This window comes from Watersipora subatra, chromosome 3 (genome assembly GCF_963576615.1).
Source record: "Watersipora subatra chromosome 3, tzWatSuba1.1, whole genome shotgun sequence".
Lineage (NCBI taxonomy): Eukaryota > Metazoa > Bryozoa > Gymnolaemata > Cheilostomatida > Watersiporidae > Watersipora > Watersipora subatra.
The window spans coordinates 71,634,347-71,650,528 of record NC_088710.1 but is presented as its reverse complement, the minus strand read 5'-3'; the positions used below and the strand labels follow the sequence as shown (position 1 = coordinate 71,650,528).

The window sequence follows — 16,182 nt, the reverse complement described above, 5'->3', positions numbered from 1 at the left end:
GTTCACTGATATTTACATGAGGTGTCTACGTCTGTCCTCTTATAATAATCGCAATAACTGCAATTTTGTGTCACTCCATTTGTCCAAGGTTTACCATCATGCTGTAATCTAACTTATTCAAGTAATAGTTCTGTTCATACCGACCATGCGCTTATCCTGTGCACTGCATAATCGCCTAGCTTTGATAGAATATACAGTATTAGGTTTTAACTGTGGGCAAACAACTCCTGTAATGTACCGCTAGCTGTAAAGCATCAATTTACGTGTTCACTCAAAATATTATCACTATACAAAACATTTGGCGAAGGATGTAGCCTGTTAGCAAACAAGCAATCTATGTAAGAAATAGTTTGTTAAGCAAATGTGACTGAATATAAATATTTTACACTTTTTATTATTATTTTTGCAGTTTTTTTCCCAATTTAGGAACTTGGTATACCTATATCAATGCAAGATTCATATGCAAAATTCTATGTGCATATAAAGTCAGTATATGGTGAAAAGACTAAGTAGTTGCACGACAACACAAATAATATGAGGAGCAAGCAGTCACTTCTGACAGGTGGCATGCAGTCACTTCTGACAGGTGGCACGCACCAAATTTTCCTTTAAAAGTAATACAACACTTTCGATACTGCGTATTTGCTCAGTGAGTGCACCGTTACTGGCTGTGAGCTCTGCTATTCTTTGGGTATTAGTGGTAAGACGAGTCTTTCGCTGCCTTCGACATACTCGAGATGCAGCATTGTTCTTTACTCTTCGTATCGCTTCTTTCTTGGTTTCATGAGCTTTGACTTTGATGCAAGCCAGTTGAGTATACTGATGGTCAAGTGCAATGACTGATGTAGTTTCATCCGCGCTGGGGCTGGGCGGCATCAGCTGTACACTAGCGGGTACGGGTAGTTCGGTAGACTGATCACTAAGGCCAACCGCTAGGCAATCATCAAATGACTGCTCATTCATGTTCTCGAGTTGACTAAGAAGATCATAATCAAGGTTTAGGTCATCAGCCAGCATTTCCGCAGGTGCTGCCCCAGCGTCTTCTTGAGCCAGAGCATCAGCCCCCAGAGTCTCATTGATGATCCAACTAAGGTCAACCGATTCATTTGGAAGGGGAGATTCAATGCTAGAAATGTCAGAGTCAAATATTTCTTTGACTAGCTGCTCCACATCAGTGTTGTCAACACAATCAGACGGAGATTGCTCAGTAGGCTCCTAAAACCATCCATGAAATGAGTAGTGACACATTAGACAACAATCGATAATCACCGATCAAGGTGAGTCCATGAATGATTGGCTCACATTGGCAAGTGTTCGACTAAACAGATCTACCAAAGCTGAGCGGAAAGGGCGACACCTGTTATTATCAGTGCACGGTTCAACTAGCTCGTTATCTGAATCATAGTCCTACATTGATAAGAATGGCATTGTGTGGCCTATGCAATGACTTATACGGCAAGCAAGTGATGCTGGTTCACATGCCATTGACAAAATGACAAAAGAAATCAATAACTTGGCTAATGAGAAATTTTTAAAGCGCAATCGGATCTATATTAATATCTATAAAACGGTCCATTCCTTAGTTATCACTGAAATTTGGCTAAATGGATTCGGTAGCTAATTGAAAATAGGATACATACATTAATTACTGAAGATATGTCTTGAAAAACTTCATTCATCTGCCAATTGTCTATCATAGTTGTGTCGGTGTCCAAATCGCTCTCTAAACTGTCTGTACTTGGTCGTTGAGGCAAGTTTAGAGTCCGTAAGAAGTCAGGGTCAAGTTCCATTGGGTCGGGTGGTTCATGCTTTGTATCTAAAATGTGAGTTTTTGTTATAGCACACAAACAAATCATAAACATCAGTTTGATTTTTTAGTTAATATGTTAGTAAAGTAATGCCTTTATAATAGACTAGTCACTTACTGAAGCTGTTAAATAGACCACCAGTTGGGCTCAGCGAACGCATGTCGGGATGCGCAGCCAAGCCCGTCTCTGACCACTCTAAAGACCATATCCTGTCGAGTTCTTGATATATCTGACATTCTGGAGATTTAGTAGTTTCACCAGAACAAATAAACTACAATTCGAAAGCATTTCACTAAAAACAAGACGATGAAGAATGGTTGCAGCAAAGGAAAACGCAAAGATATTCAATAACAGCACTGTATATTGAACAATAGCGAAAGTAAGGCGTTACTCACGGAAATAGTGACTCTTAAACCGCCTTTTTAGTACCCTTCAGGTTCGTAACTTTAATTAAAGGTCGGTTGATGTTGCCGTTCTCAATATCTACAGTTGTTGTCTAACACAGATAACGCCAGTCTCAGCGTGGATTTTTTAACCCACGCCACTAACCTTTTTGAACGTATCGAGCTTACTAGGCGCCAGGCAGTGGTGCAATAGCTTATATAGTAGGAAATAACGTCAAACACTAAATATAGAATTAGGCTCCATAAACAACCAATCGAAATCGATGTTATGTTACGGGGACAACCTACCTACGTAGTATGGGCTATGGAGCATCAACTAGCGTAGTTAGTGCTTCGCATTTCCACTTCCGTTGTTCGTTGCTAAGAAGTCGGTCGACCTTGTAGTAACGCTATAGCGATCGGTAATAAAAAGTTATGCCGCAGCCCGCTTTCGAGCTGCTATCTTTTTTGCAATAAATGATAAATTGATGGTCTTGTGCTCGACAATTAATAACCTAATGTGACCACTGCAATAGACTAGACAAATTGCAATCAAGACTGCTATAGGTATGTTGTGGAAGTCAGCGCTAACTAGCCACTTGCAAGTGGGTTCCGCCAATGATATAAAACCCCCAATTGGGGTTTTTTATATCAACGGCTCCGCGTACAAGTTGTTTTACACCAAATGAGTAATAGACTAATAGCTCTCATGCGCAACTGTAATTGTTACAAGCAAGATTACTGGTGAAAAAGTATTTTTCTCTTTATTACATAAGCTCTAAACATTACAGGCTCTTTATTACATAAGCTTTATAAGCATGAAAATACAGAACCATTAGATACAATTCAATACAATCAAGCGTAATGCTAAAATGAGAATGTTAAGATATATATACATGTATGTACACACACAAAGCTGCACGGAGGTGAGTTAATGTTACCACGCTGTTCTTAATGATGATTAAGAACGTAACTCTCATTCCTGTAGTTTTGCCACTCGTAGTCCATATCATTTGCTCAGTGCTTGTCTGTCTCACTCATGACCCGCTATATAAATTAATATATCGACTTTTTAAACTGTTTGATAAATTTTCTAAGGTTTTACCAAAAGCAAAAAACTGTCCGTGATTTTTAGTCCGAGTTTCTCTTTCATGTACAATGACAATAGGCACAGAAACAAAAAATGTCTTCAATTTATTCACCAACTTGTATGCTGTCAATATGTGTAGTTTGTTACTTCATTCTATTCTGTCAGTCGTCAAGTTGTTAAGCCATTTAGCGTGGTGGGCAAGATAAAGTCATATTCCAACAACATTTGTGTGCATGGTGAGCCTCATGAAGAAGAAGCTTGGCTAAACTTAGGGCAATGCTGACATTGTCTATAATTCAACTAGCATTTTTCACTCGTGAATAAAGCAGGTAAACAGTGAGCTTATATGCAAAGTTTAACTGAGTGATGTTTTGTGAGTGAACGATCGCTACTGCATGTTGGCTATTCTAACAATGATAAAAGGCATTTTACAGAGAAGGTCAAATAACCATCAATCCTGAAACAATTCAACCAAACATGCTTAGCTAAAAATCGAAAAACTAGATAATGCATTTTCTGGTTAAGCAAATAATTCAAAAATGTGAGTGTTGTGGGGCATCAGAGATTTTGAAAAAGTTCTGTATTTACGCAAGTTGATACCCAAGACTCAGGTTCTTGCAAAATATTACAATTGTGAACATTTTATTCACCAAGTTTGCGATACCATAAAAAAATAATTATGATCACTTTACTTACATCAATACTCTTATCAGTTTATGCAACTGAACATTTTTTGATGTGCCTAAAGTCTTACAAGATGTTTAGTTTGACAAAGTTGTTGAAAAAATGCCTGATTTGCGATTGATTATTTCCTCATAGCCAAAATTAATTTATTTCTTGGTGTAATACGCCTCTTGCCATCATCTTCATTACGCTGCTGTTTATTCCCTGGTTTTTTACTCTTTAGTACGGTTACACCTCGACATACATTTGAAACTGCTTCTAATGTCAAAACCATTGTGTCAGAACAAAGATATGTATATATATATATAATTTGTCTTCGCTTGTCTGTTTGTTCATCCTCTATGAATTCTGAAACTAGTCAGCCAATATAGACCAAACTTTTGCGGGGTAAAACTTTTGCAGTTAAACATCAGTGGGTCAAACATGGTTGTAAGATGTTGATGTCCTGAAAGACTGAGCTGGAGGCCCTCTGGTGGTAAAACCTTATTAAGTCATAGTCACCACTATAACATAGGTCATAGTTGTAGAGTTTAAATCACACCTTTGAAAGGAAACTTTTATAGGTGTAAGGAAGGTTTACAACATATTGAGGTGTTATATAAACTAGGTTATGTAGCATTATCATATTACTTTGGTTCACACGCTATATGTTTACTCGTATGTTGTTGATTGTATTTGGACCAAATACACTTCACGCTCTCTTCCGGCACACTACTTAATGCTCCTGGTTGTTATTCAATTAGTCTCTACAAATATCCAATGACATCCAACATGTAACAAGCGATAATACTATATGGTGGCAGCGAAACTCCTCTTCCTGACCAGCTGTTCATTATGGAAGAGGAGGAGAACCCTCAAGCGGCTGGTATTCCTAGATTTCATGCACCAAGATTGACACCTCCAGATAGATTCGATTTTAATGGACTAGATGGAGGGCAAGGTGGTTATGATATAGGGATGCCAGCAGGCTATTCGAACAGCCAGAATGCGAACAAATAAATACATTAGTATATACTTTAGGAGAGCAAGCAGAAGATATTATACTAGCCAGGAATATAGACAAAGACGCAAATGATGACGTGATCACGGCCTTCAATGACTACTTTGGTGTCAGAAATAACACTATCGTAGAACGTGCTAAATTTAATAAACTAACTCAAGATCAAGATGGGATGGACAGTTATATACATTAACTTTCTAGACAGGCAGAGAATTGTGCGTATGGAGCGTGGAGAGAAGAACTATTAAGAGACAGGTTAGTCGAAGGAGTTAGTGATGACCGCCTGAATGAAAAGCTGCAGTCGGAAGTAAACTTACCTAATTCTAGCTGCTGCTGTAGAAATATGAAGCTGCTAAAGAAGCTAAACCTGTGGTTAGAGCTAACGTTGCTGGTGGTACCGATACGGTGGACATGGTGAGATCCAAAGGTTACAACAATAACCGAGATAAACGCCAGAATAGTGACACACAGAGACCCAAAACCGTTGAACACAGAGCCCAAACACCCTGCAATTTCAAATTTAGGTCATTCAGATGAGCCAAAATGTCTGTCAGAAAAGCCATGTCTCTCAGTGAATGCTCCGATCTGAGAATCTCTAAAAATCGTTCTGTTGCATCCCCTACAATCTCACTAAAAAACTGCTCAATATGCTGTCTTACAGTCCATACTCTTTGCAAAGCTCTACCCTTACTCAGCCATCTGCAAATATACATTAAAGTACATTGTATATTAAAAATAATTGACAATATTCTCAACTTTGCTGTGCTTTTTTACCTCATCATAATGTAATGAAAATAAGTATGTCAACAATAATTCGAAGATAGCAGTATGGTACTAACCTGACATTGTTGTGTACTAACAATTCATCACACTGAGAATCAGACTCTTGCAGAAATTTTCTGAGCTGGTGGTGTCGTCGAGATGATTTTGATCTGAGAAAGTTTATTAGTTTCATTATGTCCAGCATAAGACTTGCATATTCATCTTTCAGTTGTGCTCAGAGAATGCTTTCGTGTATGATACAATGAAATGCAATCATCTGAGCATTGTTAACTTTCAGGTGATTAACAAAACCAGAATATACACCCACCATAGCTGGGGCGCCATCTGTTGCTACAGAAATTATCTTCTGCATTGACACTTTATGGGAGTCCATATAAGCCTTGAATGCCTGATATATATTTTCTCCAGTCGTACGTTCTGTCAGTGGAATAACTGCTGCAAGGTCCTCACTAAACTTGTTGAGATAATACCGAACATACACACTCAGCTGAGCAACATTGTTAATGTCAGTACTCTCATCTACTGCAACTGAAAATTATTTACAACTGTTCAAGTTATATCTGACACCTTCAGTCACATGATTGGCAATAGCTTCTATCTGTCGGGCACACGTATTCCTAGATAGCGGTACTGACTGAACAGCTTGCTGAATATCTAGCTTTTCGGGGTAGAGCGCTTGAATGGCTGAAACCATGCATTCTTTGAACAGTTCACTGTGGCTGTATGGAGCCATTGCCTTAGCAATTTTATAACAAACTCATAACCAGCAGTAGCTGGTCTTTGTTGCAAGCCTGTAGCTCCCCTCATCATAGCCATTTGTCCATTAGCCTGCCTTGTTAATCTATCAAGCTGTTCCTGCCTCCTAGCTGTCCCTGGAAGAAATTTTTCGTCATAGTCAGGACGGTTTTGAGTGTAATGCCTTTTGATATTTGCTACCTTGTTTATAGCGACTGAATTATTGCATATCAAACATATAGGTTTCACATGTACTTCATGAAAAAAGAATTGTGTAGTCCAGTTTGGATTAAAATGTCGGTTTTCTCTGTCTACCAATCTCTGAGCCATGACTGCTTACGAATTATTTTTTTAAGTCATTAGTCATACAATCAAACAATTTACGCTGAGAAATCCCCCACACTAACGCAAAACTAAATTCTAGTATTGCCGATAATGCTGGTCAGGTGACTTCAGATAACTACCGTACCTTTTGGACTATTAGCCGCTACTTTTTTTGCGATGTTTTGAGTCATGCGGCTGATTTAGAAGCTGCGGCTATTCTGCAGTTTTTTTCTTTCACCGCTAGGGCGCATTAACCGGCTTCTGTGGTTAATGCGCCTCTAGCGGTGAAATAAAAAACGAAACGTTGCCTACTGCGGTACTGTTCTGTTAGGCACTGGGTTAAAAGCGTCGGTTAATACGAAACAGTGCCTAATGGCACTGTTCTGTTTTAACGAGCAAAGTTGCTGCCATGTTGAAAGCACCGTCATGAGTTTTGCGGCATATACAGAAGATGCGGCTTATGTATTGTTTTATTACCGTTTTTTTTTTAAATAAAGCAGATGTGGCCAATATAAAGGTGCGGTTAATAGTCCGAAAAGTACGGTAATAATTACTACTGATACAATAATACATTGCCAAACAAACTCTTTAAAATTTTCAAAACATTAAAAAATTACAACAGCTGGGGAGCCTGATAAAAACAGCTGGAGGGCCGGATCATTAATCAATAATTGATTATTGAGCTGGAGGGCCGGATCAGGCCCACGGGCCTCCATTTGGACACCTTGGCTCTAGATGCACTCGATGCGGCAAAACTCCACAGCACAACAAGCAGTCTTGTCCAGCCATCAAATCTAAATGTGACCTTTGTAACCTCACGGGCCACTGGAAGATTATGTGTCGTAAGAAAACTGCTAATGTAACTGAAGTAAACTTACCCGACCCATTCTTAGGTGAAGTTAGACATGCTAACATTACAAACAAGCCTTGGTCTGCATCATTATTTGTATCCTTAGATGACAGTCGTGAAGTAAAACATGATTTTAAGCTTGACACTGGCGCGGATGTGTCAGTGTGTAGTGACTTTGGTGGGCGTAGCAATCAAATATGCCAGTCTTATAGGCCCTGGCAACACTGTATTACCTGTTTAGGCAAAGTAAATGCTAGATTGAGAATAGCTGATAAGCATGTAAATGAAGTTTTATACATTGTACAAAACCAGCAAACTAATTTGTTGAGCAAAACCGCTTGTGTTTCTTTAGGTTTAGTTCATTGTGATACTGAGCATGTTATGAATGTTACTGATGCTACACATGTTACTGACTTTTGTAGATTTAAAACGGAATATCCTGAAGTTTTTGTAGGCCTAGGTAAACTTTTTGAGTCATACAACATAGAAGTTAGGGACGATGTCGAACCTGTGGCGTTACACGTTCTGTATGATGTTTCACTTCCTAGACTGCCGATAGTAAAGAGACAGTTAGACCAAATGGAATCAAGTGGTGTGATATCTAAGGTGACAAGGCTGACCGACTGGTGTGCAGATATGGTCCAAGTACCGAAAAAGGATCCAAACCAGATTCAAATATGTGCTGACTTGTCAAACTTAAAACGAGCATTTAAATGTGACACACATCCTAGTAGCTCAGTAGACAGTTCATTAGCCAAAATTTCAGCCGCTCGTTATTTGACTAAACTTGATGCTAACTCGGGCTATTATCAGATACCGTTAGCAGACAACTCACGGTTATTAACGACATTCATAACACCTTTCGGTAGGTTTTGCTACAACAGAGTACCTTTCGGATTGGTTAGTGCTGGTGACATTTTCCAGAGATGTATGCGGGACATACTCGATGGATTGGATGGTGTAGTGTGTCATATGGACGATTGGATAGTTTATAGTTCTGTAAGTCAATCCGAGCATGATGCTCACCTACGCCGAGTTCTAGACCGACTCAAAGCGGCAGGCATGACACTGAATTATAAAAAGTGTAAATTTGGACAATCAACAGTTAAGTTCTTGGGGCATGTTATAAGCGCAAATGGCGTCGTTACCGACCCCGACCGCATAAGAGACATTCTTGAATTACCCGACCCTACCAATAGAACACAACTCCATTCACTATTAGGATCCGTCAATCAGTTAAGTAAATTTTCACCGAGAATAACTGAATTAACCATACCACTCCGAGCTTCACTCCACAAGGACACTCCATGGGTGTGGGATTTTGCACAGCGTCAGGCTGTCATCGATATCAAAGCCGAACTTAAATCCACTCCATGTTTAGCCTGGTAAAATTGTCCGGAACGTCCCACTATTATTATGCGCGACGCATCTAATGAAGGACTAGGAGCAGTGGTGTTTCCGATACAGAAGGACAACACTCGTCGCTTGGTAGCATGCAAGTCTAGATCGTTGACTGACACTGAGAAGAATTGGTCTCCGATCGAGAATGAGGCATTAGGAATAGCTTTGGCGTGCACCAAATTTGAAATGTATATTCTGGAACACCCTGATGTTAGAATAGAGACCGACCACAAACCTTTAGTTCCAATCTTCAACTTTAAGGCTGTGAATGATCTGACAATACGCATCCAACGCCAGAGACTACGAACCATGAAATACTCGTTCACTGTGTAACACATACCGGGTAAAACCAATCACATTGCTGACCTACTTTCACAGCAACTGTCTGGTAAGCCGAGCCAGGACGATATCGAGTTGGCCAATAATGTGGAAATCGGTGCTGTTTCAGACATTAACTATTTACCATTAACTGAGCCGAGGTTAGTTGAACTCAAACGCAAACAGTCTGAAGATACCACACTTCAATTAGTTATCAAATATACACAACACAATTGGCCGTCGTATCTCTCCGACGTGGAAACCAGCGCCTGGTGACGTGGACTGGCGCGCCCAGTCTGATCTAACATTAACTGATGGTTTACTATTACATGGTAAACGTATAGTCATACCACTCTCAGAACGTCATGATATACTGACACGTTTACATAACGGACATTTAGGTATTAAAAAATGTAGAGAACGCGCCCGCCGCTCAGTGTGGTGGCCCGGAATCTCGGCTGAGGTAGCAGAGATGGTAAAGACATGCACAACTTGCCAGAAAAACCAGTCAGAGTACCGTGAACCGTTGAAGCCCAGTACACTGCCCGACAGACCTTGGCAACGTGTAGCGACAGACTTATTCTACTGGCAGCGAACTAACTACATCCTTGTCACAGATTACTTCTCGAGGTACGTAGAGATTAGTAAACTAGCCGACCTAAACAGCAGATCTGTCATAACATCTCTCAAATCTATATTTGCCCGACATGGCATACCCGAAACAGTTGTATCTGACAACGGGACACAATATTCTAGTCAAGAATTTAAGGAATTCGCCAAATATTACTCCTTTCAAAGTGTGACTAGCTCCCCACATTACCCACAAGGCAATGGAGCTGCTGAGCGTTCTGTACGCACTGTCAAGAACTTGCTTAACAAGTCTGTTGACCTGTACCGAGCTCTACTAGCGTATCGTAGCACACCCATACTGAATGGGTACTCACCCGCCGAACTGCTGATGAATAGAAGACTTAGGACAGACCTGCCTGTTGATCCGTCTTCTCTAATGCCGATTGTACACGACTACAATATCATCTCGGATCGAGAGCGTGCGTACAAACAGAATATGAAGACTAACCACGACCAACGTCACAACGCTCATAAGTTACCAGAAGTCGTACCATCTGACAATGTATACGTACGTGATCTAGATCGAACCGGTATCGTAACCCAGACACTTCCTGACAATTCTGTTCAAGTGCTCACTGACTCTAATGAAGTTCGTCGTAACCGACGTGCTGTTATACCTCTACCTGACAATCAGAATACTGACAATCACATATCTAATACTCCTGAACCTACAGAAAGTAGACCGCACTTATATAGCTCGCCCAGACCACAGGTTACGACAACTCCTCGTCGGAGCAGTAGATGTAGGTTTATTATTGTAATAGTCATTTTATTATACTCAGTAGTTCAGTAGATACGCTTTATATTATCATTTTGTTTTATGCTCACACTTTGCTGATGCCTTTATATAATAGGAGAGATGTAGCATTATCATATTACTTTGGTTCACACGCTATTTGTTTACTTGTATGTTGTTGATTGTATTAGGAACAAATACACTTCACGCTATCTTCCAGCACACTACTCAATGCTCCCGATTGTTACTTAATTAGTCTCTACAAATATCCAATGACATCCAACATGTAACAAGCGATAATACTATAGGTTAAAAGCCATCTGGTAGCTTAGGACCTATTTATTTACAGTAATAACTTAGGTTATAGTTGTTTGATTTAAATATAATATTCAAGTAGTAATTTCAACTGGTACTTGGAAGATTTTTTGTTATTGAGATTCTTTTTCATATTTTCTTAGGTTTGAAATAATAAAATCAAAAAAATATATTCATTTATGCGTCAGGAGAAATAAAGAAGAATATTGTCCATTAGGAAGTACTGTTTCAGGTTCACATTTCAAAACAAGATTTCAAGTGTTATGTCATTAGATGTTATGATTTTATAATCAAATTAAATTGTAGTCTGTATTAGAACTTATTGTAGAATGTGATGTGATCGATGAATAAAGTTGAAAAGTAGACCGCATAAGAATTTCATAGAAGTGACTCGATCACTGCAGATTATTTCTGTTAGTTCTCATGGAAATACATTGTATTTTGATTAAGTTGTTACACAGTTCGAAAAATTAATAAAACACACTGCAGGTAATTACATATAGTCCTAAAACAAATGCATTGTATAAAACTATGCAGATATAGGTATGAAAAGGGAACTCTCTAATATAGAGTTGTAATGATGGTATTCATAAAATTTGGTGTCATGTTTTTTAATAATTATTCAGCCTTAATGTTATGTGTAGTTTATGGTACCTATGAGACGAATCATCAGCAGCCAAATGTATTTGTACTGTATTTGCTTCGCTTGCTGAACAATTTTTTACCATATTTTTACCATATCAACAGCAGTGCTAACTAATCACTTGCTGATTATTAAAGGTTGACTACAAAGAGTTTTATCTCATTTGTAATTCCTGCTGTTTTTATGGTAAGCTATGCCATGGTTTTCATGACATCACCTGTACTAATGCAAATATAAAGATAAATTTAATAACTTTCTGACATAGAGAGGAAAACTCCTTAAGCTCAGCTCACATTCTCAACAAGTATCTATACTCATCTTTCCTATAACATACACTGTGGTACTTCATAGAAATAATTTCAGGAATCGCATTATAATCAAGATTTCATAAATTATGTTTTTAGGTATGTCTATAGAAAATGCCGGGCATTTCAAATGTTGGTTAAAAAGCCCCACAGATTGCTTTATGAAAATATAGTTTTATTACTGCCCTGATAAAAAAGGTGCTCAGGATCAGGAGCAGGCAATTAATTTATAAAGAAGAAAACTGAGTTGTGTTGGAATAACTTGAACCTAATTTTGCTCAGTATTACTGTAATTTAAACATTGTAAAAGGTAATAAAGTATATATTCCTGTTAGCTACTACTGGTATTCAGAAGAAGGATAGTCTACTGATACTTTTATATACAGTGAAACATGGATAACTCGCCCTCGGATATAGCGAACACATGGTTAACTCGACTGGATTTGTTTGGTCCGTTCTCACGCAATGATAAATGGCTCTATATAACTCGAATTCAACGCTGTTATAACGAACTGTTTTTTTGCCCAACGGCTACCGAAACGGTTGCTATCGCTTTAGAAAATCACTTTATTCCAAGCCATAGAGGTAAACCTCAACTTTTCGTAATTCATAAGCGTCGTTATTACCTCCATCGGCAAAATATTTTTGTCAACGACTGTTCTAAAGGTTTGATGAAATTTGATTTATACTGCTATACGATGAATAGAACGGGCTAGCCGGGTCACGGGCGCAAGGATTTTCGCCACGCACATACAAAACAAAAACAGCATGTTGTTTTTGTTTTGTATTTGCGTGGCGAAAATCCTTGAGTGCGTGACCCGGCTAGCCCGTGATGAATAGTTTTCCGACGTTGATTCCGTGTTGAATTAACGTCGGAATGTTGAATGTTTAAAACGTCTTAAAAATTGTTGAAATCAAACGTATACTTTGTCTTAGCTAAAAAAAACTATTCATCGTTTGACCTAAACACAAAATACGTGTGTACATTTAATAAGTATCCATTCAAAAAGCGTGAGTGATATACAATGTACCGTAAAACCTCGTAAAACTTCTAATTGAACTGCCTCGGAGTGTTGCTATTAACGAATCCCAGGTAAAGTAAGGTAATCTTTCCATAAACTTCAAGAAAGATCGGCAAAATTGATCGTGGGTAAAACGCTCAAAAGAAAAAGATGTCTTTTCTTTGAGCATTTCAGCAACGATCAAGTTTTGCCAATGTCAATCTAAAAACGTCCTGGCAATAACATCACCTCAAACAACAAACCAATCTCAAGTGATAGAAAAATCTCTATACTTTTTGATAAAAACGTTTTAAACTTTACATTAGAAGCATTTAATTTGAAACAAGCCATTTGTGCTTTTGATTTATATTATAGTTTGTATATGTTCATGTATCTACTAATAAATAAGTAAATACATGGACTTGTGACAGTGCTCTGATAACTTGAACACTCTGATAATTCGAACACTTTTGCTCGGTCCCTTGAAGTTTGAGTTATCCGAGTTTCACTGTATATAAATCTCAGTGTCTGTCAATCGGTCTGTCTGTCCAGCTATAGCTATTAAAATCTTGGAATGAGGAATCCATACCGCAGTAGATTTGATTTTGGAATCATCTCCCTTTCACCACACAACAAGCTAACCAATTGAGCTACGCGAGATGCATTAGATTCATTGGTCGATATGAGTGGTTATCTAGGTTAAAAATGCATAGCGACTCTGCATTACTTTACGGCGCAATGTCATTAAAGTGTGCTCTTATTAGGAAGTTTAACAAGACAGTTACTAGCTTGCTCAAGTTAGCCATTGGCAATGTGCCAGGCTAATGCAAGTGGCAGGCAACTACATTGCCTGACGATGTTTATAAGCTGTTTTTAATACCCGTGCAACGTTGGGAATTCCGCTAGTTTTATATAAAAATAGGAAGTTGTCGTGCGAGTAAAATACTTCTTTATGAGTAATAGTAAGTAAAAACAGTAAGTGCATCAATGTTTTATTTTTAACATGTTAATCTTCCCAAATACTGAGGAAATGTTTTGCAGTTAAAGGATTGGGCTGCATTTTTATAGGGTTTCATCAGAGTTGAAGGAACAACTACAAGGTGCTGGATCAAAAAGAAAGTAACCATCACCAAGAAGTGATTATAAGTGACAATGTAACATGTCTTGTTGATTAAATACAGTTATTCAAGTTATTAGTTGCGATTAGTAAAAAGGTTTTGCAGTTGTTTTTCATATCAAGTATAACAAAGAAGCTCTACGTGCATAAGTGTAGCAAAATATAGTCTGAATACTCACTACGAAAGCTAGCAGCTGGTGGTCTCTTAAGAGAGCATCAGACGTAATATATCTCCACAATTATTCTGCAATGCCAGAAGGTAGTTGGGTGGCCGCAGTTGAGTAGGTAACTCATTTGTACCTAACCACCAACAACAAGTGTCATCACAAACATATTCTTGACTGACTTATATTTGACAGGCTCGGCTTAGTGAGCCTCAGTTACAGGCCTTTGTTGAAACTAACATTTAAAACACGTCATTCTTAAAGAATGGGTGTAAATATCAACTGCTCATCTGTCTCGAAGGGCCTGTCTTTATGGACTGCTCTTAGCACTGCCTATTTGAATAATTACCAAACGCCTCTACACCATAACATACATGTACAGGAAGCTAATAGGTCTTGTGTCTACACTTGGTAGTCTGTATTATCCTCTAACTGGCCACAGCAAACTGCAGCTATTTCAGTACAGAAACAAACTAACTTCTAGAAGAGACTGCTGAACAGCGCTAGTTCCACTGCCTAAAAGACTATCATTCTGACATATCAAGTTAATGCAAGACTATAACCCTTATATAGTATCAAAGACTGAGAAATTACAATGCAGATTGGTGCTGCAGTACAATGCTATCAGTGAACAATCTCGATGCTAACCAGAAACTCTATTGATGAGATCTACAAATGAAACACAGCCGGCTGTGCATATAATTATATTTCTGTTTACCAAACTATTCTAATGACTTCAATCCAATAAAATTTAGAGAAGCAAATGTCTACCTATAATTGTAGTGTACATAATGCTCGATTTTTACATTACAATATGTGTACCAATCTTTTATCTGACCTGCATATTAAGGCGTTTAGTTTTGTTAGTGTTTGCAAAATGAAAAATTCTTCGTGATGCTGCTCTTGCCACCACCAGCAGGCTTGTTGAGCTGACACTGGCGCAGTTAATTCCATTAACCTCCATATAGTATGTAGAAAAATCTTTGCTCATGTCTATCATTTTACTCACAATTGTGAGATGTTGGAAGAAGTTTAATTTAGGTGGGAGCAAACCGATGATCTACACCGAAACAGAGTGAGCGATCAATACTGAACAGGAAAGCAAGTTTCATGTTTACGGTAGAGCAGGGATTTACAAAAGGTTTGAAATGGTCTCCCTTTTTTGTGTAGTCTTAATTTAAACGCTAGTCAAAATCTGGTGATAACTATAAGAAAATTTTCTGCTGTCATACAAACACTCCTATTATCTTTGTAATTTAGAAATGGCTAATATTTTTGTCCATTAAATAATTAACCGATGGCCGATTAATGATGGCCGATGAATGCCATAGAGTAACTGCTAGTGTTCAAGAAAATTTAAGTTACACCTTAAATTTTGTTGAACACTAGCAGTTACTCTGCTAAAAGCTAAAGGCAGTTTACCATGTTCATATAATCGGCACTAAAAATAAATAGAGCCAAATAAACAAGACAAATTTCAGCTATTCACAATCCACAAAATAAATTTTGATTAACAAAAAACTTCCATGAATAGACAAAACATAAAAATGAAAAATAGTGTAAAATTTTAGGTGTTACAATAGATAGTACACTCAGGCCTGCCAACCCAAAAGTGGGCCAATGCGTGAGATTTGGTTTTGGGGCAATTGATGTATCAATGATAGTATATATAAAATTGTGGAAATTGGGGCAAAAATCTCACGCATTTTCATTTTTTCTTTGGGGTGATTACGTGAGTCTCATGCCCAATGCGTGAGAGTTGGCAGGTATGAGTACACTGAACTGGTCAAGACAGAACTATTGAGAAAACAACTGCGACAAAGCTTGCGATTTATTCACCAAACCTCATTAATCTTACCAGAAATGCCTTCTTTTTATATAATACTCAAATTAAC

The 16,182-nt window shown here is 38.3% G+C and overlaps 1 protein-coding gene across 1 annotated transcript; it reads right to left on the bottom strand.

Annotated features, from left to right (window-relative positions):
• Positions 1 to 374: 374 nt before the first annotated feature.
• On the bottom strand, positions 375 to 2,374 carry LOC137390067 (uncharacterized). Its single transcript, XM_068076309.1, has 4 exons — positions 2,204 to 2,374; positions 1,926 to 2,079; positions 1,641 to 1,816; positions 375 to 1,215 (listed from the first exon to the last, which is right to left on the bottom strand). Exons 2-4 carry the CDS (start codon positions 1,966 to 1,968, stop codon positions 574 to 576), a joined length of 861 nt encoding a protein of 286 aa, XP_067932410.1. The 5' UTR covers positions 1,969 to 2,079; positions 2,204 to 2,374; the 3' UTR covers positions 375 to 573.
• Between the last annotated feature and the right edge of the window lie 13,808 nt (positions 2,375 to 16,182).